Source organism: Formica exsecta, unplaced genomic scaffold (assembly GCF_003651465.1).
Source record: "Formica exsecta isolate Colony F162 unplaced genomic scaffold, ASM365146v1 scaffold122, whole genome shotgun sequence".
Taxonomy (NCBI): domain Eukaryota; kingdom Metazoa; phylum Arthropoda; class Insecta; order Hymenoptera; family Formicidae; genus Formica; species Formica exsecta.
In genome coordinates this window covers 1612121-1626085 of record NW_021848556.1, presented here as the reverse complement: position 1 = coordinate 1626085, position 13965 = coordinate 1612121, and the positions used below count along the sequence as shown (strand labels likewise).

Below are 13965 nucleotides of genomic sequence, written 5' to 3'. Positions count from 1 at the left end.
TCTATGTATATATATATACATTACAAATATAAAACTTCTGTGTATAACTCTGAAAAATCTTTTATTATTGTATAAAGAGAAACATGTAAGAATAGAATATATCCTTCACAGTAATATATATAACACTGCATCTTTGCTAATTATTCATTTAGTATATTAAATATTGTTGATCTATTATCTTACCACCCACTGCGAAAAGCGTATGACCATCATCCGTAGTGATAAAACCAATCGGCGCTGTATCATTGGAATCAGTAAATTCCATTATTACGTTCTGCTCTGTCAACATGTTGGCAGACATATTCTTAACACGATGATGACAATAGCAATATTCAGATATAAAACAAAATTGATCCTGCAAGCTTGCACTTGCCCATACATAATCTGCTGCAAGTCAAACATAGGATGTGTTTAACTGTCATAATCTTTATTGTAACACAGAGAGAAAGAGAGAGAATATGTGAGAAAGAAAGAGAGAGAGAGAGAGAGCTGCCAATACATTAAGATAATTAAATATCAATCTCTGCGATTCTAACCTATGAACTATTTCGTTAGTTTTCGAACGATATTAAAATGAAATTACCCTTATACTTTCAGTTGCGTATAAAAAACGCTGTCGATGAGACTCTTTCATTCACGATACATTCGCCTCGCAGATGTTTTCTTCATCTACCACATGTAAATGTCGCCATATGTTGTTCTTCTGCCACCGTTCTTCCTGTTCGTTCTTTCTCGTTTTTTCAAAGTCGTGTGAATCGTCGTTCGTTTACGCTCGTCACGGATGTAACGCATATTTCTCCTTTTTAATCGTTTCTCTGTTGCGACTAGACAATCGCTCCTGTCAAATTGACGCTTGATCAACATATATAAATTCATCAACGGCGTTCGCCATTGCCGCCGTTCGCCATCGTATATATACTTGTATATATCGTATGTACAATATGTACAATTATTTACGAGAAGTAGTAATGGATATGATTAATTATACAGAAACAAATGGATTATAATTCCAATTAATTACAACGACTTATGAGAATTTAAATGGCGAGGAAAAGAGAAAACATGCGAGGAGACATCAATTATAATTAAACTAAATTCAGAGTAATGTAAATAAAGTATTCGCCATATAATATAATCTGTGTTTAAATTTATATAAAAAAGATTCAGTAAGTCGTACAAAATAAACATAGCAGTGAATATAAAAGATGAATGAAAAATTGACGTGAAAATGTAGATGATAAAAACCATAGCTTTGTAATAAATGCATTTTTACAAATTATGATACGCGTCAAATGTTCTTGAATAATTTTCGAAAAAATTAAAAAATTACTTTTAAAAATTGTTATATATATATTTGTCACATCTCTATGCAATTCATTAGAAAATGTTGCTAATTAAAGAACATATCCCGGCTTACCATCATAATAACGTTACTAAAAGATGTGATGGATATCTTATCTCTATAATAATCGTGAGATACTTTCGTCGATTGTTACTTTACTGTATTTTTGATCCGCAAAAATCAAATCGATTTATATCGATTTATATCGATCGATGCGAGTAATATCGATACAACGCAAGTGTTTATCAATGCTTATTATTTGTGGTTTGTGGTTAGCTATACGGATAGTTCACTAATTACAATAAATATTGTGTTAAGCTTTGTTATTTGTTAATAACTTGATTAATTTACTGGGGAAGCATGCCGGGTGCAGTTGAACACCGGGCTGTTACACCACTAATACAATTGATTCGAGAGACATTTCGTGGTGTAAGTATAATGACATTTACTTCAATTATGTAATCTTTTCTAATTTTTAATATTTTTATTTGTTAAGATATATTGTTATTGATTTATTAATACTAAAAGAATTTTCTGAACAAAATAAGTCATCTATCTTAAGAGAAATAATTAGTTACAATGTTTTATTATGAGGTTATATATCTGCATAAAAAATTTTGGATTTAATATGGAGAAATTGAACAAGAAATATTTTTAGGGAAAATATGTTGTACTTAAATTATTTTTCTTTATTCTTAATATACTTGTGTGTCTTCTTGATGCAAAAGCGCAGTTTTAGAAATTTTAGAATTTCAAATTACATTTCTACAAGATTTTATTCTTGTGCTAAACATATGTTATATTATAAGTTGAAATTGTATAAATTAATTTATTTTAAATAGGATAGCTCTCTTAATGATTTATGAAATTATTTATGTATTGCAGGTGTTAGCGGTGTTAGCGATTAGATATTCTGATGAACTAGCAGCGCGCACTCAACCTCCGCCAAATGTACCAGGAGGACCTTATCATAAGATTTATTATTTATGTATTGCAGAAGAAAGTCGTGTTAGCGATTAGATATTCTGATGAACTAGCAGCGCGCACTCAACCTCCGCCAGTACCAGGAGACAGGGAAAAAGGGAAAACTTACAATTGGGATTCTTAGTTTCATAAAGTTTACCTAGAAGATGTTATATTGCAAATTACACATTGATGTATATAATGGTATTGAAGAGAAACATCTTAGTCCAGGGAAAACTTACAATTGGGATTCTTAGTTTCATAAAGTTTACCTAGAAGATGTTATATTGCAAATTACACATTGATGTAATATATTATATAATGGTAGATTTGCTCTGACATAATTATTGTACATAGAAAATAAATTAAGCTACTTAATTATTTATTGTCTAATTAACTGTTCACTATATCCCTCTAGAAAGTTATTTCAAGTAAAATTACAAAGACATCAGAGCAAAACAACAAACTGAAATAAAAATGCACACATACATATTCTTTGTAGTATTTTATATATTAGTCAGATTTAATACTGTCATAGCTGAGGATTGAAATATGCATCACAAGTTGAAATATATTTTATATAAGTCAGGATTTAATTTAATTTTTAATCATTTTGCATAATCATCATTGCATAAATTAATAATAAACAGGAATGTTCTCGTATACATAGATATGCTGCGAAAAACAGACATGTATATATATATATATATATGTATCGGCACAATATCTCGTAGATAAATATAATACATTATTACATACAGAGTAAAATACGCGTTTTCACAAAATACATGCGGGACTAAAAATAATATTGACATCGATATAAATTTGTACAGCCTCGCTTAATTAGCTATCACACTGCAATATCTAACAATATCTAACATGGTATGTTAAATTCTTGGATTCTAACTAGATAACAACAGTTGTGTAGCGAGCGCAAAACGTTCGCCAACTAACGATTACAAGAATTACAAGGAGAAACAGGAGAAGGAAGAAGAGAGATAACTTCTCTTCTCCAGCAACAGTTTAATAGGGGATTTGATTCTGATAATATTGTATCATATCATAAGTTTTCGTACGGAAGTTGAGGTAGCTGTTACGTATTACATTAATCATGAAGATTGCCGCATCTCTATCGGTAGCAGTGGGCACGAATCGGCTACGTAGGAGCTTGATTGTTTGTCCACGGAAGCAGGGTAATCCTGTGTCAAGCATAAGGGAGACGAGAGAGATGATGGCTTCCTGGTAGGGCCTACAAGATAGAGAACATTTAAGTAGATATATTTAAGCAATACACAGATTTGTATTTCTTGTTACAACTAAATATTATAATTTTTGCATTTACCTGACCGCGAGGAAAGCTTGTACGCACAATTCCATGAACCAACGGAACGGCGCAGCCTCCATTTTGCCACCCATCACGAGCACCATCTCGTCGGTGAGTTTGATGTCGGGTTCGAAGCCCAGGTTACCGCCGGGCGAGCTCTCGAACATGAAGCCGAAGTCGATGTGTATGATATGGCCTTGAGTGTCTATCATGATATTGCCATTGTGACGGTCTTTTATTTGCAGAAGGTAGGTTATCACGCTGTACGCCGCCATCGACTTGACAAAGTTGCGACGAACGTTTTGAAAATCTTTGGTCGTCTCGTCCCCGTGTTGGGTGATGAAGTATTGATACATGTCGCTATCTGTCGTACGCCCGAGCTGGTCCCTCGATGTTGCGTGCGGCACGCATTCTATCACGCCGCACTAATTACACAGGAGCATAATTATAAATGAAAGATATTTATCAAACAATATGACAAAAAAAAATCGATATTTATCTCACCCCGGGAGCTGTGGCCACCACTCTATAGGGAAACAAGAACAAGTTCAGCCCGACCTTCTGGAATATGTTCTTAAAGATGCTAATCACTTGCAGAGCCAGCATGTCTTGCCTGACATCATCACCAACTTTGAAAATAGCGGCTTGCCATGTCTGCTCTTCCGGTTCTTTCTTGGTCTCGATTTTCCCGTTAGTTGAGACTGCTAGCGCAATGTTCTCGAGCTCATTGATACCGTATCTTTGTACTTTGAAACGTGCTAAGAACGGTGCCTTAGCAGCGCTGTAATTGTAAATCAATTATATAATACTTTATAATAAAATCATCTTATGTAAATCATTGTTTTGTGATCATCTTTCTAAATCGTACCTCTGCATAGGAGTACCGCTTTGATAATCTATATCGATAACCATCGCTTCAGGATTCGATGGTAGATAGCAACCGGGTTGTACTTTCACTCTCGCTAAGGCTTCTAGACATGCGGCTTTACGTTCTGGCCCTTTGGGATATGGTCGGATTTCGCCCGAAATATTGGTAATTTTTTCGAAAAAGTCGAACTCCCTCTCATAAAATTGTTTTGCCGGGCCAGACAGTGAATTCAGGATATTCTTCGTCAACAAATCTAATATGTCATACAGCACGGGATCCTTCACCTGCTTATCCTCGTCCATATACACATTAGTGTGCATATTCCATATCAGCTGATGTGCCACTACCTAGAACGCGTTATAAATCAAAGCAATTACAAGCGAATTTCTTTCCCGATTTAACTTAATTTTAATTACAAATCTTATTACCTGCGATCGTTTAGCGATTTTCTTGATAAATTCGATTACATAGCCCATTGCATCGTGACGGACGGCTTGCACTAGCTGAGGTATATAAAAAAGCACAGCGTCGGCGGGGTAACTGTCCAACACTTGCACCGCGTACTGCGCCGAGATAGGGTGATGCGGAAATTGTCGCGAGAAGTACGCCAGTGCTTGAATCGGAGACACCCTTGCCCATGTTAACATATAAACTAACTGAAACACAGATAATTATATCACAAATGCAATTAGATGGAATAATAATATCCAATGTATAAATATGCGGTAATATTATACATCTCTCAGACTATTAATTGTATATCGATGTATTGCAAATTATAAAATAGTGATCCGCTAACTAAAAGTTATTACGTATAATGTATTCAAAATATCTTACTTCAGGTACATCGTTGAGCAGCGTGTCCGTTGTGACAAGATACTGCAATGCTTCCGACACATGCATGACTGGTATAGGTTTAAGACGCACCAAACCGCAGATCTCCTTGATAATGACTTCGTGATTCTTCAATCGCACTGGTAGGAATATTGCCAGGATGGGACTGATCTCCCATGCGAGCCGCGTATACTCGCGCCAACGATCGTTCATTCCTTTGGCACGCCAGTCCGCGATACTTCCTTCTCCTTGCAGTGCGAGTTCCGGTCTTCCGCTAGGATTACGCCAGACCTACAAGATTTCAACATTCAAAAGCATTATTTTCACATCAAACAGTGATAAAATAATATATAATATAAAGATTCATCGAGTACTCTCACCAATAACATCTCGATTTCAACCGCTAACAACTCGAGAATTAAATTTCTCTTCTTGATATAATCCTTCACGAAAACATTGGCGTTTACAATTCGTTTGCTGCGATTGCTACGCTTGCCTAATGTATTGCTACTGGTCGACATCGGCATGGTGTTCATCCACACATTGCTGGACGACTTCGAAAAGTCGTTCGGCGTGGGAGCAAGCGTGGCGGCTAACGAACCGATTGTCTCGCTTGGAACGATTACCGTGGTTGTACAGGTTTGAGAAGTCACTATTTCAAACTCGTTATCGGCCCCCGTCATCATCAAGTACTTTTTGTCGCTATGCATCACCTGCAAAAAGGAAGCAAAACAGAGTAACGCGAACAAATAGTGATATTGAGGATAAAAGGGATACTTGTAAAAATCTCCACGATTAAGATCAGCGCGTCTTAATTTATAAATTAGGCACAATTTGCTGCAAACTCTTACCTGCCAAAAGCGTATTAATGTAACTATGTCCTCGCTAAGTTGATCAATCTCTTGGGTCGGTAATTGACGTTCCCGACAGAAATAATCCAGGCAATTGGAATAGATGCGTTCACGCAGGACATTTTTGCTCAAAATCCTGCGAGAATAGATCCACCAATTATTCTTTATCACAATTATTATTTAAAAAATTATTCATTTCGTGTATTTACCTTGGTAAAACATCACCTTGCAACAGTACCAGACCGCACGAGAGTAGCTTAAAACGCACGCCAACCGCGGCAACGTGCCGATTAATACCGGGCTCCTCGCCGGACGCACCGACAGTCATGGGTAACGAGCGATGTAACAGTACGGCGATCATGTCGACCGTTTCCTGGCAACAGTACTTTGCTGTCTCGACAAGCTCGACAATAAAAGTCACCCAGATATCGTGTGATTTCACATGTGGTGGAGTGGGCCCAAGCTTGCAACCCTCGTAGACTGCGAGCGGACTGACTTCTTCCTCGTTTGGTGCGAACAGGCCCATCCTCTTGTCAACAGTGTACTGCCATGCGAGCAACATCTCTTGCAAGAAACGCAATTTTAGATCGGGTCGTACGGTCAAGATCCATTGCCAGCACTCGACCGCCGTTGTCATAGCCGCGGTCGTGAACAGTTCTATCTGCGAGCATGCGACTGTATGTAGCAATCGTCTATGTATTCCTGAAAAGGTAAATAGTAAAATTACAAAATAAAGTTAAACAGAATGTTCTGTTTAAAATTATGAAGTTTACTGCTATTCAAGTTTACCGGGCATGGATATTAAGAGAGCAGTGGCACGCCAGAGAGCCCCGCGATGAGCGATATCATCGCGCTCCTGAGAAGCGCGGCGAACAGCTTCGATCAACCTATCGATGACTTTATCTCTGCATTTTTCTAGAGTCATCTCTGCGGTTGGCGAATCGGTGCGCGCGAGAGCGAGCATACCCGCTACCTCGCCGGCATGCCAGGATCTCGTAGACATCATCGATAACAGCCACGAACTCGTGCCCTTCGGACCGCGTGGCCTCTTGTCCAACGAATTCGTCTATAAAATACGTTATTCCATTAGTATAAAATTAATAGCGAGTTATTATTTATATAATGCGTATATAATATGTTTAACATCGCTACATACATTTGCCGGAACTACTGTAGGAATTGCGGTATCCACGAATTCGAGGACAGAGTCAATAGCCAGCGATAAACCAGAATGATGTCGCATGCCGGAAGATGGTATCTGATTAATATACTCTTGTAGATGTGATCTGGTAGCTTGCGGTGCCCACTTCATAGCCTCCTGCACTATGCCTTTACATCTTGCAGTAAAATCTTTCGCAATAATCTGTAATATAATTCATGTGTTAGTATAAAATCTGTTTTATTTTAGCAAATAATCTAACATATAAATTACATAACAATATCATACCTCTCTTGCTTCGAGAGTATTCATAAGTTCAATACTGTATGGTGTGCTAGGTATTCTCAAACTAGGAGTTTCTTCATTTGGATCAAGTTGTAATGAGTATGATAAAATCTGCAATAATACATTTATTTATAAAAAGAAGTCTAACGAAACATATAAATGGAGTACGCGATAAAAAGCGCGTTAAGAATACCTGTAATGTATCCAACATACTCCATCGGACCGCGTGGCCTTTTGTCCAACGAATTCGTCTATAAAATACGTTATTCCATTAGTATAAAATTAATAGCGAGTTATTATTTATATAATGCGTATATAATATGTTTAACATCGCTACATACATTTGCCGGAACTACTGTAGGAATTGCGGTATCCACGAATTCGAGGACAGAGTCAATAGCCAGCGATAAACCAGAATGATGTCGCATGCCGGAAGATGGTATCTGATTAATATACTCTTGTAGATGTGATCTGGTAGCTTGCGGTGCCCACTTCATAGCCTCCTGCACTATGCCTTTACATCTTGCAGTAAAATCTTTCGCAATAATCTGTAATATAATTCATGTGTTAGTATAAAATCTGTTTTATTTTAGCAAATAATCTAACATATAAATTACATAACAATATCATACCTCTCTTGCTTCGAGAGTATTCATAAGTTCAATACTGTATGGTGTGCTAGGTATTCTCAAACTAGGAGTTTCTTCATTTGGATCAAGTTGTAATGAGTATGATAAAATCTGCAATAAATCACATTTATTTATAAAAAGAAGTCTAACGAAACATATAGATGGAGTACGCGATAAAAAGCGCGTTAAGAATACCTGTAATGTATCCAACATACTCCAGAGGACTTTACAATTCCATAACAGATGCGGAAAAGCATCCACTAATGCACTGAGATACTTATCCGCCACCCTCCTGATTTGTTTGTGCACGTGATTGAAACGCACCAACAGGAATTGCGCATGATTCTCAAGTTCTTTCTCGCGTTGCTCGTCTTTCGGTTTGCGTTGCATCACATCCTTGAACTTGGTAAAGACAGAGTCCGCCACGCAACATATACACTGCCACATACCACTTTTATCCTTCTGCAAATCAGTATCGCATAGGTACTCCATTATCGGTTGCAAACTGGGTTCAGGACTGTTTGCCACCCGCAAGGTCTCTGACCAATAAACGGATAACAAATATGTGCATTGTGCAAACTGCAACTTAGTCACGTACGCTGATATGTCGTTTGTACTGAAAAGAAAACACAAGAAATTTTAGCAGATACTAAATAATAACATATTTAATAGATTCTAAATAATAAAAGATATATATCTAAAAAATAAAACATTAATTTCTCTTAATAATAGAACAATGCATATCATTTTCTTATAATTAAAACAAGAAAATGTCACATATTCAATTTTCAACAATTTTCTCAAACAATCTTTATAATTGAAAAATTAATTAAAGATCAAAAATAAGAGGAATGTATGATTTGAAATAAATCATACCGGGTGCTTATTTTTAATACTTGACTCCGCAACTCCTGCAACTCGTTCAATGAGACACTGTCATTGCGTACTGCTGATGTGTATTGTAACTCTCGCATTTCGAGACGAGCGCTGGTCTGGGAAATAAGGTAGGGCGACTTGACTGCGATTTCTTTGACGCCTTCGTACCATTCGGGTGGCCACAATCTCGACGGAAGATCCGCGGCGAAGCCCATTATAACACAATACAACCAAAAATCCTTGAACAGTTTCAGAAGTCGTTTCTGTGGATGTCTGATCGGCGGTAGACGCCGCATCAATATCGCAATCACGGGGATGAGTACTCCTAAATTTCCGGCGCTGCTAGCTGCTTTCTGTTTATCATGTTTAAGATATTTTCCTCCTACATTTTGTTAAAATTAAAATAGATTAAAGCAATCTTACCGTCGCGATGATACTATTTGGCATCTTGTCACTGGCGCGTTTACCCTCGAGTCCCAACTGCACAAAAAGCTCAAGAAGATGCAACAGCAAATCGTCCAATTCCGACTCGCCTTGTAGATTCGCCGCTATATTCGCCAGCGCGTTCGTAACCGCCTTGGAAACGTGACAATACTGCTTACGATCATCGTTCGCAGCATATGTCGCCGTACTCGATCCCAATGACATGGAGAACATTTGCATTATCCCCTCATAAATCTGCGTAACAAGTATTCTTGATAATGATTATCCAAAGTTTTTCGTTCGAATGTTACAAATGACTCTAAAAAAATTAAAATTGTTGCTAACCTTTGGTTCGCACTTGGCAATGATCATGCAACCCAATTGATCCACTATGAGAAAATCGAGATCACTGGGAGTGCGGCAGAAGAGTTGTTGGAAAAACGGAAAGATGGTGCGCATTGTCTTCGGGGTATCTTTTAGCGCCACAGCCACATGGCCCAACATAATCACAATGTTCTTCGAGACTACTTCGTTCTTCAATTTCTCGTCATTTTCACTAAAAAAAAATATCGAGTGGACATTGCATTTTTATTTATGTATGCTCGTCAGAAAAATTATAAACTCCGATGTCGTCAAATAGCCGTACCCGTCGCTTATATCCGCAGTGTACAATCTATTCGAGACGCTGGCCACAAGCGCCGGCACGCAATCCGGATTCACGGAGTGCGCAGCTTCCAAGGCAATGCAGAGATTGCCGATTGCTGCATCGCGAAGTTTCTCAAATGCCGTATGCACTGATGACGGCGTCTGCTTTGTGTCGCTTATTTCCTTCCCTTGAACTGCCGAAAAATATGTGAATATGGGCTATATTTATTACAAATAATTTTATAATTAACACATTGACAAAAATAATATGTGATAAGAGAGATGAAATTTACCTAGCACTTTAAATTGATGTTCTTTCATGGAGTATTCGCTATGTTGTCGATATAACTTCAGAAGAATCGGCGATGGTGCAACGAGAAAGTCTCGTAAATAATATATCGACGTGCTGGCTATGTTGGGAAATTTTTGCGCTAATTTTCCTAATCCCTCAAGACAAACCATCAATAATGGCATATGTGCCAGCACAAGCTTCGGTCCATGATTGGAATTAATCTTTTCCACGAGTCGTCCGCACAAACTATCCGCGCCTGAGAATCAAAATTTATATACATATATAATTTACAATATAAATACATAAATATTTAAATAAAACTTTCTTTCGCAGAATTGCCTGTTACAAAGTTATCGATATTAGTCATTTATACATGACATTTGAAAAAAAAACACTGCAAGAAGGAGCGATCAACGGATTATTATCGTACTACTAAGCAGAGATATATATATTTGTTAGTAATTACATTAAAATAGCGGACATGTTAATAAGGAAGTAACACACACGGGTAAATCAATATACCCTTGCCGATCAGCATTGAACTGATATCTGCGAACAGCGCGGACAAATCATATTCGCCGGATACTGGAAAAATAACGTGAAAGAATTTTAAGAAACCTATACTTGTACTGAATTACGTGTTACATGATCGATACAGACATTGATTTCTCGCGGTCACACTACCATCCATGCGCTTACAGTTACAAGCACAATCGTGAAACTCTTCCATATAGATTATTATTCTTATATGAGTGCGCAATCTATTTAATCTTAGGCAGAAAATGCTTCCGCGACGCGCGATATTTATTTTGTCATCGACAAATGCAAAATATATGCTTACCTGTCTCGTCGCCAATCGCCCAGACCAGCAAATCCACGCACGCGGAGTTGGCCATCACATTCACCTTGAAGCGATTGACGGTACGGAAATTCGTATCAATGTCTTCGCGTTCGCTCGCGTCGTGCTGTCGCGATTGCAGCTCCGTTTGGCCCGAGAGGAACAAACCTTTGACGAATTCCTGCACGTCCCTCGTGAACGGTGCCGGTAGATCGTGCTGATTCTGCAGGAGTTCGCGCAACAGAGCCACCATCACTAGATTCATCGTCTCGCTGAACGTACGATATGGGAAAATGTGTACTTGGCCAGAACTGTAAACCTAAAATGATATTATAATTACGATTATTTATAACTAGACTCAGAAAAATAATAGAAAATAATAATCGTTAATATAATTAACTTACTTGTTGCGCCTCTTCATCTAAAAACGTCAGGATCTCCTTTGTAAGTAATTTTTTAGCTAGGGCTAACACACTCTGCAAGTGAACCACGGTGAACTGCATCCCGGCTCTTCTCTCGGGACTCTCGTTGCATCGCATCTGCGGGAATTGATTGAAGCTCGATCCATAACGACTGAAGAAATACGTTGTTGGGTCGTACGGCACCGACAGGAAGGACTGTAACGATGGTCTCTTGCCGCATTGATAATCATGACTGTCATAGCCAGGTAGCGCTATGTTGTCAATACACGAATTAAAGTTACCGCTCAGAGATCGCGGGATAATCGGTCTAAAGTTTGAGAAGTTGTACTGTTTTTTATCGGGAATCAAGCGGTTCTCGGTGCTGCTTGCTGACGAGGGTGTCTCCCGGCGCGGAAAGATGCGGCAAAGCAACGGCGGATCCGTGCACGCAAAACGGCCCATCGATCGTGCCAGACCAATCAGTACTGGTACCAGACATTTGCATAATGATACTGAAACAAAATGTAACATGTCGGGAATGTAATTTAACTGAAGCTTCTCATTTCTTATCAAATAATATAAAACATATATGGTGTAAGACAAGAACTCAGTGTCTCAATGATATTAAGCCCAATAAAAATAGATTTACAATATATTCTGACTTATTCTTCCCTTTACTAGTACATGTTAATTTAAATTACTAATTTTTTAATATTTCAGATAGAATTGTCATTTGTATCTTATCATTTCAAATGGTTGCAACTTGTAATAACAGAAACAACCATATATATTTTAATATATCTCTACTTACTCTTTGCTTGCAAGCCCCGATTACTATTTTGATCTTTATATCCACGTATCAGATTGGTCATAACCGCGAGGATCTCAACCTGCGTCGAAATGATTTCTTCTCGTACTGGTTCGCATCTGGCCGCCACATCGCTCAATAATGTGTTCAGGCAGAAGCTGAAGCGTTCCGCCACCGGAACTCTTTCGGCGAGCGAACATTTCACCTCATCCCGCCACACCGCTTTTGGAAGACCACGTAACAGTCTGAGCAGATACGGTAATATTCGATCCCGATGTTGTAATCCAGATTCCAAAAAATAAATTCCCAAGGCTATGGTCGCATCCTGACCCCTCTGATCCAAGCGGAATACACCCTGAGCAGAATCTTGCGGACATAACTTGTACAATTTAGCTACCTGCAATTCGATATAAAAAGAATAAATTAACTTCTTTCCTTTTTCATAACTGCTTTAATCAAGTTTTTTTGGTAATTGCATTATGAGAAAAAAATAATGATCCGAACTCTTCTCTTCGACATAATCCTATAAAATATTATTGTGTATTAAAATATTTATAAATAATCGTAATTTTATATTATAATACTTTTAAAATAATTGCACAAATAAATTTTCTAAATATTTCTATCTTATATTTCCATCCTATCATAATAACATTATTATTTTTCTTAAGATCTCTTTCAAACAGATTATATAAGTTGCAGCTATAATTTTTTAACGCACCGGTTAATTATTACGTCACAAATAACTATAATAATCCTACAAGTGTCTCTTGGATTATGTCATAACACAATATGTCAAGATATCAGCTGACATTTCCTGCGGCTAACCCTGATACGTCAAGCCGATGGAAATGTAAAATAATGGCTATTCGTGAAATTATCGAGAAATTAATTAATTTCTCTTCAATCAGAGAATTTTATCTGTAAAAACTTACCTTTTCCCATGGTGTAGGTTTGATAGCGGCTAAACATCTCGCCAATTGTTGTACGGCGTTCGAGAAAAATAACTTCTCGTCCGCCATTATTTCGCAGCTGACCGATCATTAGCACTGACTATGTATCAACTGAACAATTCAGAATTCAGGTTGCATCTTGCATCCCACTCATGCGAGAATTGTTGTCGATAACATCGTCTGCTAGAGTACGTTCTTGAACCGCGAGAGGAAGCACGAAAACCTGTCCAATGGATTTATGTATAGCTGAATAATAAACATGCAGACAGATCGATGAATCATGTGTTTAATATACAGATCACAACAATGTAACATTCTTTATTTTGAATTTGTGATTGATTTTACACTGTGCATATTATACTTTAGTTATGCGTTTTCATGCGAATAGATCTTAATAGTCGCTATCCCCTCCTTTTTTTTTATTTTCTTTATCCAAAAACAATACGAGAATATTTATCCAAATAATCTGCAATA

At 37.6% G+C, this 13965-nt stretch overlaps 3 protein-coding genes across 5 annotated transcripts in view; 1 reads left to right on the top strand and 2 right to left on the bottom strand.

The window, feature by feature from the left end:
* The window catches only part of LOC115245585 (zinc finger protein 236-like), a 19392-nt gene extending 17918 nt beyond the window's left edge, over nucleotides 1-1474 (bottom strand). The window contains exons 1-3 of one of the 3 annotated variants that reach the window (XM_029823975.1): nucleotides 1418-1474; nucleotides 674-838; nucleotides 184-387 (exon numbers count right to left, since the gene is read on the bottom strand). In XM_029823975.1, the coding sequence (XP_029679835.1) occupies nucleotides 184-387; nucleotides 674-692 (223 nt within the window). In that variant the 5' untranslated portion in view covers nucleotides 693-838; nucleotides 1418-1474. Of the gene's footprint in view, nucleotides 1-183; nucleotides 388-583; nucleotides 1048-1417 lie in introns of those variants that run through there. The other 2 variants (XM_029823978.1, XM_029823979.1) reach the window with 2 other exon arrangements.
* The window catches only part of LOC115245597 (NADH dehydrogenase [ubiquinone] 1 alpha subcomplex subunit 7-like), a 3956-nt gene extending 1270 nt beyond the window's left edge, over nucleotides 1-2686 (top strand). The window contains exon 4 of the mRNA XM_029824003.1: nucleotides 2513-2686. Within this exon, the coding sequence (XP_029679863.1) occupies nucleotides 2513-2562 (50 nt within the window). The 3' untranslated portion in view covers nucleotides 2563-2686. The remainder of the gene's footprint in view (nucleotides 1-2512) is intronic.
* A 189-nt stretch (nucleotides 2687-2875) lies between these two features.
* Nucleotides 2876-13836, bottom strand: LOC115245584 (phosphatidylinositol 4-kinase alpha). Its single transcript, XM_029823973.1, has 22 exons — nucleotides 13474-13836; nucleotides 12542-12935; nucleotides 11734-12242; nucleotides 11333-11648; nucleotides 10493-10747; nucleotides 10201-10393; nucleotides 9900-10110; nucleotides 9555-9809; nucleotides 9132-9484; nucleotides 8451-8871; nucleotides 8259-8366; nucleotides 7968-8174; nucleotides 6972-7248; nucleotides 6392-6884; nucleotides 6183-6318; nucleotides 5712-6044; nucleotides 5335-5622; nucleotides 4926-5153; nucleotides 4498-4844; nucleotides 4134-4410; nucleotides 3648-4054; nucleotides 2876-3554 (listed from the first exon to the last, which is right to left on the bottom strand). The coding sequence occupies exons 1-22, from the start codon at nucleotides 13558-13560 to the stop codon at nucleotides 3329-3331; spliced, it is 6321 nt and encodes a 2106-aa protein (XP_029679833.1). The 5' UTR covers nucleotides 13561-13836; the 3' UTR covers nucleotides 2876-3328.
* Between the last annotated feature and the right edge of the window lie 129 nt (nucleotides 13837-13965).